General features: G+C 37.5%; 1 protein-coding gene across 3 annotated transcripts in view; it reads right to left on the reverse strand.

The window, feature by feature from the left end:
• Positions 1-740: 740 nt before the first annotated feature.
• The window catches only part of LOC132111707 (ribosomal protein S6 kinase alpha-5-like), a 31203-nt gene continuing 18575 nt past the window's right edge, over positions 741-13368 (reverse strand). The window contains exons 12-17 of one of the 3 annotated variants that reach the window (XM_059519264.1): positions 13208-13301; positions 5213-5383; positions 4702-4893; positions 2199-2358; positions 1940-2103; positions 741-1638 (exon numbers count right to left, since the gene is read on the reverse strand). In XM_059519264.1, coding sequence (XP_059375247.1) covers positions 1351-1638; positions 1940-2103; positions 2199-2358; positions 4702-4893; positions 5213-5383; positions 13208-13301 — 1069 coding nt within the window. In that variant the 3' untranslated portion in view covers positions 741-1350. Of the gene's footprint in view, positions 1639-1939; positions 2104-2198; positions 2359-2387; positions 2645-4117; positions 4450-4701; positions 4894-5212; positions 5384-13207; positions 13302-13368 lie in introns of those variants that run through there. The other 2 variants (XM_059519265.1, XM_059519266.1) reach the window with 2 other exon arrangements.

A 13368-nucleotide genomic window follows, 5' to 3' on the forward strand; every position in this document is an offset into this window, starting at 1 on the left:
ATGGAGTCTATCAATCAGAAACTGATTGGTTCATGAAAAGTAAGCAGCATTATACTGAATGTAAGCCAGATTGAATATGAGTTTGCTAAAACTATGACAAAAGAGCCATTTAGCTACTGGGTAGCATTATCCAATTGCCTGAGAGGCCTAAGTAATGCCACTGAAAAAAGAAAGTCAATGAAGAGGAAGAAAGAGTCATTACATTTTGGTTTGTGCATAGTTTACAAATGAATCTGGTGCATTAAAAATTAAAATGAGTCAATTTTGATTTCATGTTGACTTGAAGCAGATTCAATCCCAGTTTAAACTTACAAAACCTTTGAATGACGAAGTCTCAGAGTTAAACAACATCCAAAGCAACACCTCTAGCATTCTCTCATTTAAGACACGGTCTCATTAGCTAAATTTCACAAATAAACCAAAAATTCCATTGACTTCCATTGTCCACTGTCATAAAGCAATTCTCACGCAGAAGTCACTTTCAAAGCAAGCATCTTCTTGTTGGTCAATATATCAGATCTGTGTAAAAAACTGAACCTGATGCAAAATCTGCATGGGGAAATCTTTTGCTCCTATGCACAATTGTGCAGATTCCCAGTGAAATAACAAGATTTCACCCACAAAAATTCTTAGAGCAAAGGTAAATGTGACCGCACATTTAGCCACTGGCTTTGTCTTCCACTCTTAACAAATGAGTTCAAATAAAAAATAAAAATAAATAAATAACCTGAGGAAACAAGAGTTTTACAATGAAATGCTCACACGGAAACAATTAAACCTAACTGTTGCTACTTTAGTAAAATCTGTTGGAAGAAGTCAAAGTTTGAAGTTAGATAATTATGTGAATTAATACCACAAAGCTTCCAGCACAAATGGAGCTGTCATATTTGACAATTTTTTAAATATACTGAATACTATTATAAACCAAATTTAAGAGAAGTCTGTATAATAACAATAAATTTCCTCTTAAATAAATTATATTTATATACTTTTAAAATACATATCCCTTTCCTTTTTTGCCAGAAGCAAAGTGCCTGGTCAGTCAAGACACTGCAGAAGCAGACTTTCCTTTCTCCATCAGTGGAAGGATTAGTTGCTCCTCAAATTGAAGTTCTCCCTCCTGTTTGAGACACTGGACTGGATGCAGTGAGTTTTAGCCATGCGGGACATGAACCAGAAGTTCACTCAAGCTCTGACTTCAATGCTCATGGTGTGCATCTATTGCTAGTGATGGATTTGAGTTGGTCCCTGCATGCAAATTCTGGAGTTGTACGGCCATGCCAGAGCATGAGGAGAGAGATGGTGGGAAAATTACGTAACTTATCCTGTTGTTTTGTTTCTCAGACAGGTTCAGTCTGTAAAGGTCAAGGCAGGCTGGGGTTCGCCCTGAGAGGGCTCTTCGTCAGGGCCCAGAGTTAGAGGTGTGCTCACAGAGGCCTGGGGAATAATGGCTGTCTCTCCGCCTGGTGGTGTCTTATCTTGAGACTGGGAGGAAGAGGATGATGAGTGTGTGCTCTCGCTGGAGCTGCTGCGGGTGTCTGTGCTGGTGCTGGTCTTCTTCATCTTCCTGCGTTTGGCCAAAGGAGCCTTGTCAACCGTCTGGAGTCGGAAGCCTTCCCGCTTACACTTATTAAAGGCCTGGGGAAAACAAAAGTATTACCCAATAAAACTAGGGATGCAAAATATTGGTTATAAAACAAAATATTGGTGACCACATCAATGTTTGCCAATATTACAGTTACAGAAACCTTAATATATTATGAATAATAATATTGATAAAAAATGTATAATAATAATGATAATAAATATCATGTAAAATAAAATGATAATTTTTTTCTCTAATACTTGTTTTTTTTTAGCAACAACAATAAATCATGCAGCCATGTTATGTTGTACTTTTTATTTTCTAGAATCCATCCTTTTTTTTTCACTTTCTTACATTGAAGGTGGCTTTGACACAGGTGTGCACTGATCTGGTAGAAGATCCCAGGATGTCAGGAGTCATAAGAGGGTTGGAGGAGAGCTGACTGTCATCCTGCAGCCAGGCATTATAGCGTAGGCCACACATTTTTATCCGTTTGTCAGGGTCCACCGTCAACAGCTCTGAACCATGTGACAGACACATTTTAGTTTTAACAGATGTATTCCTTGTTAAAACACTGCAAATTGGTCTCTAAACGTCTTCAGCTGTGTCTCACCTTGTATCAGATCCTTAGCATGACTGGACACATTCCTCCAGGCTTCACCTTCGAAAGAGAAGTCTCCTTGTTTGATCTTCCTCATAATCTCGTCTGCACTGGTGTGCATTAGACTCTTCCCTTGGCACTGAAATGGGACCTGGCCAGATAGCATGGTGTACTACAACAAAACAAAGCGCACAAGAGCACCTTAATCCAGGGTACCTCAAGGTTCTATTTTAGGACCAATTTCTTTTCTTCATATATACTTCTAGTTTTTATTAAAAAAACATGACATTTACCTTCACTGTTATGCTAATGATACAGAGCTGTATATTTTGCTTTAAAGTCAGCACGAAATAAAAATTGGACAATGCACATTAATAAACACGACTGTAAACATGCAAAAATAAGCCAAAGGATATTTTTCATCTGTAGTCCCTGGATAGAATGTTACAGTTATCACCCTAGAAAGAAAATATAAAATCTAAATTACACATCATCATCATCATCTATCAACCAACAGCTTGATAAGTGATTAAGCCAAGAATGGGCAAACTCGGTCCTGGAGGGCCACTGTCTTGCAGAGTTTAGCTCCAACCTTGATAAAGTAATCCGGAAGACAGATTAGCTTGTTCAGTTGTGTTTGATTAGGGTTGGAGGTTAACTCTGTAGGACAGTGGCCCTCTAAAACAGAGTTTGTCCATGCCTGGATTAACCCCTTAAATTTAACAAGCATATTAAAGCTGTTTTGAAGAGTTGATTCTTCTAGATTAGAGCTTTTATCAAACTGAAATATGTCCTTTATTGTCCTGAACAATCAATGAGCTTCTGACTGTTACCAGCAAGAGGGATTATATTTCTTCTATACTGGACTATACAGTTTTGTTATGCTTTGAAAGCTGTAGATGTATTGGAACCTTGTTACTCTGATCTCTGCAGTTTCCATCACACCTATAGGTCTCTTAAATATGCCAACTAGCTTACTCACACGTGGTTCTTCATGCTTAAAGATAATTGTGCCTTCTCTGTTGGTGCCCTGAGTTCATAAAATAGCCACAGTTCGTTGTGTCCTCGTCATCAATACATTCAAACTGTGCCGTAAGACTTATTGGCTCTTACAGGACATTATAGGAGTTGTCATTGTGTGCTGTACAGATGTAATGTGTGTTTTCCATATGTCTAAGCACAACACATATTTTGTTGATTTTAAATGTGCTATATCAATAAATTATAGATGAGAACAATTTTTATTATGGTTATGAAAAAGAAAAAAAGTGCACAGCTAAAATATCCACACAGTACTGTGGTCTCTCTCTGTGTTGTGCAGAGCTCCAGGGGCTTTCAGCTCACAGCCTGTCAGAAATCCTCACGTCAAACTCTACTGTTTCGTTCTCCCCCCAGCCAGGCCCTGCTCTCCAATACAGAGTGAGCCAGAAACAGCCCCACATAAATAACTCCGCTATGGACATCTCCCCAAGCTCCACCACGCTATCTCCTCTCATCTTTCTCTCAATGAAGCCCTGGCTGGAAACATTTCTGCTTAAGGGAAGTCGCGAGGACTCCAATAAAGCAATGCTAAGCTGTTTTGGATAGGCTTGATAGTTTGTTTATTTTGGTTGGTGTTCAAGTGAATAAGTGAATAAGTGTCAATAACAGCAAGACATGGATTCAAATCCAAAAGGAGTAAATAATCTACATGAAGGAGGATAAAAGCTTCTGTATGGATACAAACCAGAATCTCATACTCATACATCACATACAAAATGCAGCATTTAATGTTTTATTTCCATTAAAAAAGCCTGAAAAATGAGATACTTCAGTGTGACAAAGGTACATTTAGAATTTGCCCCATTCGCTCCTCCATAAAATCAGTTGAACACAATTTTCAAACCATAGTGAGCTTCCCTGCAGATATTCAGTGGTCGACTGATATGGATAGTACATAAATTAATAAGTAAATAAATTTATATTTATTTGACATAATATTTATAAACACAGGAACAAATAATCTGAAAATAATTTAAATAAATCTGAACTGGATAAAAATAAATATTTTAAATGACCAGATTTATACTTAAGATAGCATTTTTTCATGAATTTGTAATCCTATAAATCTGTAAAAATTAATATGATGACAAGATTACAGAATCAAGAAGTTGCTCTATTTTTAAAAGTATTAATCTGTTAATTGAAGATGAAGAATGGGCATTCCTGTGCATCTGTAGTCAGCTACTTTTAGTGTTGTCAATATAAAAATTCCACTTCCTTACTGGCCAAAAAAAAAAAAAAACTGTATAAAGTAATGCTGATAATAATAATAAAAAAAGGCAAACATCCACTATTGCTGAGAACTGACTGAAATAATAAATACATTTGAAAAGTTCTTCATAGGAAGCAACTTTAATTCACTCACACTCATTTAGTACTCGTAGTATTGCATAGATATGTGCAATCTTGAAAAAAGAAGATGACCCTTCCTACTACCCATACCTTACATACTGTAGGTATCATGTGGCCTTACCAAAATGACTCCTAAACTCCAGAGGTCGCAGGACTCATCATAACCATTGTATTTGAGGATTTCCGGTGCAGCGTACTGAAGAGTGAAACAGGGGGTCTTCAGGAGCTGATTGTCAGGGGGTTTGAGCCGTGCAAAGCCAAAGTCAATAACTTTTATTTCTGAATTCTCAGTGTCGTCCGTGAAGAGCAAATTCTATAAAGATAACAGAGAGATTGAAGAAAACTCCATTACACAGGCAGAAAAATAAAGCAATAAATCCTTTTTAGTTTACCAACACAAACATTTACTAATTCACTGTACACCAAATTGAAAAACAAGCATTATTGAGGAGCATAAACTTAAAGCTGATTTTTCTTGAGTAAGTTTCCTTTTAATTAAGCAAGACTTAAAGTTTAATACTTATGTAAACTTCAGCCCAACCTGTACTTTGGGGCCAGTTGGCCTGGAGTGCTGTGACACATGGGTTGTACAATTGAGATAATGACAGTGGATGTGTTGTGGCATGCTGTACCTCAGGTTTGAGGTCCCTGTGCACCACACCAACATCATGCATGTGGCTGACGGCAGACACTAGTCTGCGCATGATGCAGCTGGCCTCCGTCTCGCTGAAGTGCTGCTTCCTTCTGATCCTCTCCAGCAGCTCTCCACCTTGCAGAAGCTCCAGAACAAGATATGTGTGTAGCTACACAAACACACAAACATATATTCACCATTTTAGAAAGCACTGATATTTTGGGATCATTGATATACTATTATAGGTTTGTTAAAGAGATTTTTCACCTAAAAATTCATCCTTCATTTTCGGAACACAAATTAAGATATTACTGATGAAATCCGAGAGCTTTCTGACTCTGCATAGACAACAACGCAACTACCATGTTCAAGGCCCAGAAAGATAGTAAGGACATCGTTAAATTACTCCATATGACAGCAGTGGTTCAACCGTAATTTTATGATGAAGATGAACGAAGGTCTTGCGGGTTTGGAATGACATGAGGGTGAGTAATTAATGACAGAATTTTAATTTTTGGGTGAACTATACCTTTAATATTTTAAATGTGGTTTTATTTTCATATCTTGTTGTCACTTAAGTTTTAGTTAGTCTATATTGTTTTTATTCATTTGTATTTATTAATTCTAGTTTATTACGTTTTAGTTATTTTAATACTGTTACAAAAAATGAAATGTTGCCTTGCAAAAACCTGAAATAAAATAAGTTTAAGCTTTTTTATATTTTAATTCAGTTAAAGTTAATTCTATTTCAAGTAACAAAAATTTCTTTATGATTATATTTTTAGTTTAAGTGAACTATAATACCAAAGTTAGAGAGTCATTCAGAGTCAAGACACAGTGGTTAACACATTTGATCTAGAAATTTTGAGCCTTGGCGCTCATGTGAGTAATAGGGTTCGAGTCTGGCCACAAACACATCCAGATAAAATATTTCCTGACCCTTTATTATTGATCCACATAATAATAGTGGAATAAATCATGCAGATCCTCCCTATACGCAAAGTACACAAGTTGCACAGGGCCCCCAAACCACCAGGGAACCTTGCCCTCAAAGATGATTAACAGAATTTTTGCTTCATTTTTGATTTGGCTTCTAACAATTATGATATCAAAATGACGCATTCTGATCATTTCCTTTAAAGCAGTGCATTGTTACCCTTCCTACATAACATCCAAATCAGTCAAATCATGTTTTGTGATTATTGTAATATACAGTCTCCAGCCGGGCGTGCTCAACAGTAAACAAGAGCTGCAAAAGTGATGCTGTTCCCCAGGTGGCTTTCTTTGAATGCAATCTGAGACCGATGCAACGCAGACAAGGATAGCCTACTTTAGGCTTTGGGTGTGTGCTTAAATGGATAAATAAACACAAAACATGTCTAAGTGTCTGTACTGGCAAGTTTTCACTTAAATGCAGTCAGTTATGTCTTAAGTGAAAGAAATCAAATGCTTATCAGTATATTAAATCTGTGCATTCAGTCTTAATGTGACAGCAGCATAATAAACCTGCTGCTGTTAGCTATTATTTTTAGTAGGCTAAATTTTTTATTTTTTTTCTATATTATTTGTCCTATTGTTTGTAATTTGTACACACTTTAAACCATTGCCATGCAATGTGCTAAAAAAAAAAAAACTTTGTGCAATGTTGCAACTGTTGTTTGTTGACAGTAAACGTGCTCTGGGCTCCCTCACAAAGTTTTGCCTTGGGACCTCAGAACTCTATTACTGGCCCTGGCCATAACTCTAAATATAAATTTAGGGAGCACATGGAAACACACTATTTGCAAGGATAATCACATGGAACAGTATGTGATCGCATTTACACAGATAATCTATTATGAAGTGCAAAGCCTTCTATCCTGGCACAGAAAGTCAGAGGGAAAGATGCATATGAACTCAGAATTAGCTGGAAAAATAACATGGAAAAGATTCAGACTTAAGATGATTTCATAAATGGGCTTCAGTCACATCATAAGCTGAACGAGTGTTAAGAAGTAAATGGCAGAGCAAGTGTTTATGTGCTTTAGATGAGATAGAAATGAGTATTCAAGTGTACGAGTGTGCAAGTGTGAGTGTGTCTGTGTGCACGGAGGAAAAAAAAAGAGAGCAAGCTAATATCTCTCATTATCTCTGGTATAGAGTAACAAAGACCCTGGCTGGGCAGGGTGGCTCTGCTTTTCATCTGGGACATGGCAGTGGGTAAAGAGGGTGGGGGCTGATAACCTCCAATTGGCAAGAGGACACACACACACACACACAGACAGACTTCTACAGATCTGAAGAGGTGCCCAACTGACTCAAGCTTATCATAATGAACAATTATTTGGACGATGGATCAGGAATCCTGGCACAAATTGAAATATACATACACACACACAAATACACAAAATAAAAATAGCATGTACATACTACCTTTCAACAACTTTGGTTCAGAAAGTTTATATATATATTACACTCACCTAAAGGATTATTAGGAACACCATACTAATACTGTGTTTGACCCCCTTTCGCCTTCATAAATGCCTTAATTCTACGTGGCATTGATTCAACAAAGTGCTGAAAGCATTCTTTAGAAATGTTGGGCCATATTCATAGGATAGCATCTTGCAGTTGATGGAGATTTGTGGGATGCACATCCAGGGCACGAAGCTCCCGTTCCACCACATCCCAAAGATGCTCTATTGGATTGAGATCTGGTGACTGTGGGGGCCATTTTAGTACAGTGAACTCATTGTCATGTTCAAGAAACCAATTTGAAATGATTTGAGCTTTGTGACATGGTGCATTATCCTGCTGGAAGTAGCCATCAGAGAATGGGCACATGGTGGTCATAAAGGGATGGACATGGTCAGAAACAATGCTCAGGTAGGCTGTGGCATTTAAACGATGCCCAATTGGCACTAAGGGGCCTAAAGTATGCCAAGAAAACATCCCCCACACCATTACACCACCACCACCAGCCTGCACAGTGGTAACAAGGCATGATGGATCCATGTTCTCATTCTATTTAGGCCAAATTCTGACTCTACCACCTGAATGTCTCAACAGAAATCAAGACTCATCAGACCAGGCAACATTTTTCCAGTCTTCAACGGTCCAATTTTGGTGAGCTCGTGCAAATTGTAGCCTTTTTCCTATTTGTAGTGGAGATGAGTGGTACCCGGTGGGGTCTTCTGCTGTTGTAGCCCATCCGCCTCAAAGTAGTGCGTGTTGTGGCTTCACAAATGCTTTGCTGCATTCCTCGGTTGCATGTTTTTATTTCAGTCAAAGTTACTCTTCTATCAGCTTGAATCAGTCGGCCCATTCTCATCTGACCTCTAGCATCAACAAGGCATTTTCGCCCACAGGACTGCCGCATACTGGATGTTTTTCACTTTTCACACCATTCTTTGTAAACCCTAGAAATGGTTGTGCGTGAAAATCCCAGTAACTGAGCAGATTGTGAAATACTCAGACCGGCCCGTCCGGCACCAACAACCATGCCACGCTCAAAATTGCTTAAATCACCTTTCTTTCCCATTCTGACATTCAGTTTGGAGTTCAGGAGATTGTCTTGATCAGGACCACACCCCTAAATGCATTGAAGCAACTGCCATGTGATTGGTTGATTAGATAACTGCATTAATGAGAAATTGAACAGGTGTTCCTAATAATCCTTTAGGTGAGTGTGTGTGTGTGTATATATATATATATATATATATATATATATATATATATATATAGAGAGAGAGAGAGAGAGAGAGAGAGAGAGAGAGAGAGAAATGCATTTATTTATTTTTTCTGCAAAGATGAACCAGAAATAAATTTTTAAAGTAACAAAATATTTCCATTTTAAATAAATATTGTTCTTTTGAACCTTCTATTTTTCAGTGAAGCATAAAAAAATACTTTCATGTTTTCCAGAAAAATGTTAAACAGCACAACTGTTTTCAACATTAATAACAAATGTTTCTTCTGCACCAAAATCAACAATTTAGACTGAATTCTGAAGGATCATACATTTACCAAGGGAGATTCGAGATTGGTCTATTATTAACTAGTTCTTTGGGGTCAAGCTGTGGTTTTTTGATGAGAGGCTTAATAACAGCCCGTTTGAAGGTTTTGGGGACATATCCTATTGACAATGAGGAATTAATAATAGTCAGAAGAGGATCTATGACTTCTGGAAGCACCTCTTTTAGGAGCTTAGATGGTATAGGGTCTAACATACATGTTGTTGGTTTAGATGATTTAACAAGTTTATACAATTCTTCCTCTCCTATAGTAGAGAATTAGTGGAACTGTTCCTCAGGGGGTCTATAGTGCACTGTCTGATGCGATATTGTAGCTGACGGCTGAATGGTGGCAATTTTATCTCTAATAGTATCATGATTACTGCTGTGATGTTGGGAAATGTCAAACGTGTTGAGGCTTTTTTTTTTTTTTTAATTTAGCCACTGTATTGAATTAATACCTGAGGTTATGTTTGTTTTCTTCTAAAAGAGAAGAAAAGTAATCGGATCTAGCAGTTTTTAATGCTTTTCTGTAGGATAGGTTACTTTCCCACCAAGCAATACGAAATACCTCTAGTTTTGTTTTCCTCCAGCTGCGCTCCATTTTTCGGGCTGCTCTCTTTAGGGTGCGAGTATGCTCATTACTGGTTTCCTTAACCTTACTTAAGCATAAAGGAGCTACTGTATTTAAAATGCTAGAAAAGAGAGAGTCCATAGTTTCTGTTACATCATCAAGTTGTTCTGAGGTTTTGAATATGCTAAGGAATTTGGATACATCAGGAAGATTACTTAAAAAGCAGTCTTTTGTGGTAGAAGTGATGGTTCTTCCATACTTGTAACAAGAAGTAGAATTTACAATTTTGGCTATATGAAGTTTGCACAAAACTAAATAATGATCCGAGATATCATCACTTGACTGCATAATTTCAACACTATCAACATCAATTCCATGTGACAGTATTAAATCTAGAGTATGATTTCGACAATGAGTAGGTCCTGAAACGTGTTGTCTAACCCCAATAGAGTTCAGAATGTCTATAAATGCTGTCCAAGATACTAGAAAAGGTGGTATCCTCACAATTATATTCCTTAGAGAAAAATGGTATATGTGAGGATTTCCAGTCAGGATTTAGACCGTATCATAGTACTGAGACTGCTCTCCTTACGAGTTACAAATGACCTGCTCTTATCATCTGATCGTGGTTGTATCTCTCTATTAGTTTTATTGGATCTTAGTGCTGCGTTTGACACAATTGACCACAACATTCTTTTGCATAGACTTGAACACTTTGTTGGCATTAATGGAAGTGCATTAGCATGGTTTAAATCGTACTTATATGACCGCCATCAGTTCGTAGCAGTGAATGAAGATGTATCATATCGATCACAAGTGCAGTATGGAGTACCTCAAGGCTCAGTACTAGGGCCGCTACTCTTCACGCTTTATCTGTTACCCTTGGAAGATATCATCAGGAAACATGGTGTTCACTGTTATGCTGATGATACTCAGCTCTATATTTCTTAGCAGCCCGGTGAAACACACCAATTTGAAAAACTAATGGAATGCATAGTCGATATAAAAAACTGGATGACGAGTAATTTCTTACAGCTAAATTCTGAAAAAACAGAGGTGTTAATTATAGGACCTAAAAACTCCGCTTGTAATAACCTAGAACACTGTCTAAGACTTGATGGTTGCTCTGTCAATTCTTCGTCATCTGTTAGGAACCTAGGTGTGCTATTTTATCGCAATCTTTTCTTGCAAAGCCGTGTTTCTATCATTTGTAAAACTGCATTTACCATCTCAAAAATATATCTAAATTACGGCCTATGCTATAAATGTCAAATGCAGAAATGTTAATCCATGCATTTATGACCTCAAGGTTAGATTATTGTAATGCTTTATTGGGTGGTTGTTCTGCACGCTTAGTAAACAAACTACAGCTAGTCCAAAATGCAGCAGCAAGAGTTCTTACTAGAACCAGGAAGTATGACCATATTAGCCCGGTCCTGTCAACACTGCACTGGCTCCCTATCAAACATCGTGTAGATTTTAAAATATTGCTTATTACTTATAAAGCCCTGAATGGTTTAGCACCTCAGTATTTGAATGAGCTCCTTTTACATTATAATCCTCTACGTCCGCTACTTTCTCAAAACTCGCACTTTGATAATACCTAGAATATCAAAATCAACTGCGGGCGGCAGATCCTTTTCCTATTTGGCGCCCAAACTCTGGAATAACCTACCTAACATTGTTCGGGAGACAGACACACTCTTGCAGTTTAAATCTAGATTAAAGACCCATCTCTTTAACCTGGCTTACACATAACATACTAATATACTTTTAATATCCAAATCCGTTTAAATGATTTTTAGGCTGCATTAATTAGGTAAACCGGAACCGGGAACACTTCCCATAACACCCGATGTACTTGCTACATCATTAGAAGAATGGCATCTACGCTAATATTAGTCTGTTTCTCTCTTATTCCGAGGTCACTGTAGCCACCAGATCCAGTCTGTATCCAGATCAGAGGGTCACTGCAGTCACCCGGATCCAGTACGCATCCAGACCAGATGGTGGATCAGCACCTAGAAAGGACCTCTACTGCCCTGAAAGACAGCGGAGACCAGGACAACTAGAGCCCCAGATACAGATCCCCTGTAAAGACCTTGTCTCAGAGGAGCACCAGGACAAGACCACAGGAAACAGATGATTCTTCTGCACAATCTGACTTTGCTGCAGCCTGGAATTGAACTACTGGTTTCGTCTGGTCAGAGGAGAACTGGCCCCCCAACTGAGCCTGGTTTCTCCCAAGGTTTTTTTCTCCATTCTGTCACCGATGGAGTTTTGGTTCCTTGCCACTGTCGCCTCTGGCTTGCTTAGTTGGGGTCACTTCATCTACAGCGATATCATTGACTTGATTGCAAATAAATGCACAGACACTATTTAAACTGAACAGAGATGACATCACTGAATTCAATGATGAACTGCCTTTACTATCATTTTGCATTATTGACACACTGTTTTCCTAATGAATGTTGTTCAGTTGCTTTGACGCAATGTATTTTGTTTAAAGCACTATATAAATAAAGGTGACTTGGCTTGACTTACATTTACATACATTTTAAAATATTAATATAGAAAACATTTTATACTGTAATGATTTCACAATATTACACTTTTACTGCATTTTTGATCACATAAATGCAGCCTTAGTGAAAATAAGAACATATTTTACATATCAAGGAAAAAAATTCTTACCAACCCCAAAGTTCTGAACGGTGGTGTGTATTTATTAAAAAAAAAAGAAAAAAAAAAAAAACTTTTTAAAACTACATGCACAATGCATTTGTATATGTAATGTAATTTACCAGTGAACAGAATATTAGGGTGGTATTTGAATTACCCATTGGGATTTTACAGAATCAGCAGGAAGCTGAAATTTTCATTATTATTATATTTTTTGTTTCTACCCAGAAACATTGTTTTACAGGTGAAAAAAAAACTATTTTGATTGAATATCATACTTTTTGTAACTCTAAAAACATTTTTTACATTTCTTGATGTACAAGCTGTCTTAGGTCCATAATATAGCTTTTTAGCTTGTTTTTAGTCTCCCATCGACTTACATCGGCAAAGGAATCTGATGTACTTCTATTTTTTTTACTGCCCTGCAGAAAATTTAAATCTCTGATTTTCTCTAGGATTTTTTTTAATCAGTAAAAAGGACCAATTCGATTTTGTTGTAATGAAATCCAACCAACCATTTCTCTAGTAACCTTCTTTGGTGCTGCATCTGATAAAGACTGGATTGTAATAGAGACAAATTACAATGAAAAGAAAGAGGACAGTTTATGAACAGGAGGGAATTAAATGTGGGGCAGGTGCGAGGACAAAGAGAGTTCAAACTTATTCAGGCTAGCGCAGTTCATTGAGAGAATGAGGCATTGAAGTGCACATGATCTCTAGGTTTCAGTCTCAAAAACTGACTTACCTGGTCATGGTAGATCTCATGTAGCTTGACTATGTTGGGATGTCCATCACACAGTTTGAGAGCAGCAATCTCTTTCTGTGTTTGTGCCTCCATTCTGCAGAACAAAAAACGACAAATTACTTCTATGACTATTAGCCTATATAATTCAACTGAACTTTAGA

The sequence above is a fragment of the Carassius carassius genome, chromosome 31, assembly GCF_963082965.1.
Source record: "Carassius carassius chromosome 31, fCarCar2.1, whole genome shotgun sequence".
Classification (NCBI taxonomy): domain Eukaryota; kingdom Metazoa; phylum Chordata; class Actinopteri; order Cypriniformes; family Cyprinidae; genus Carassius; species Carassius carassius.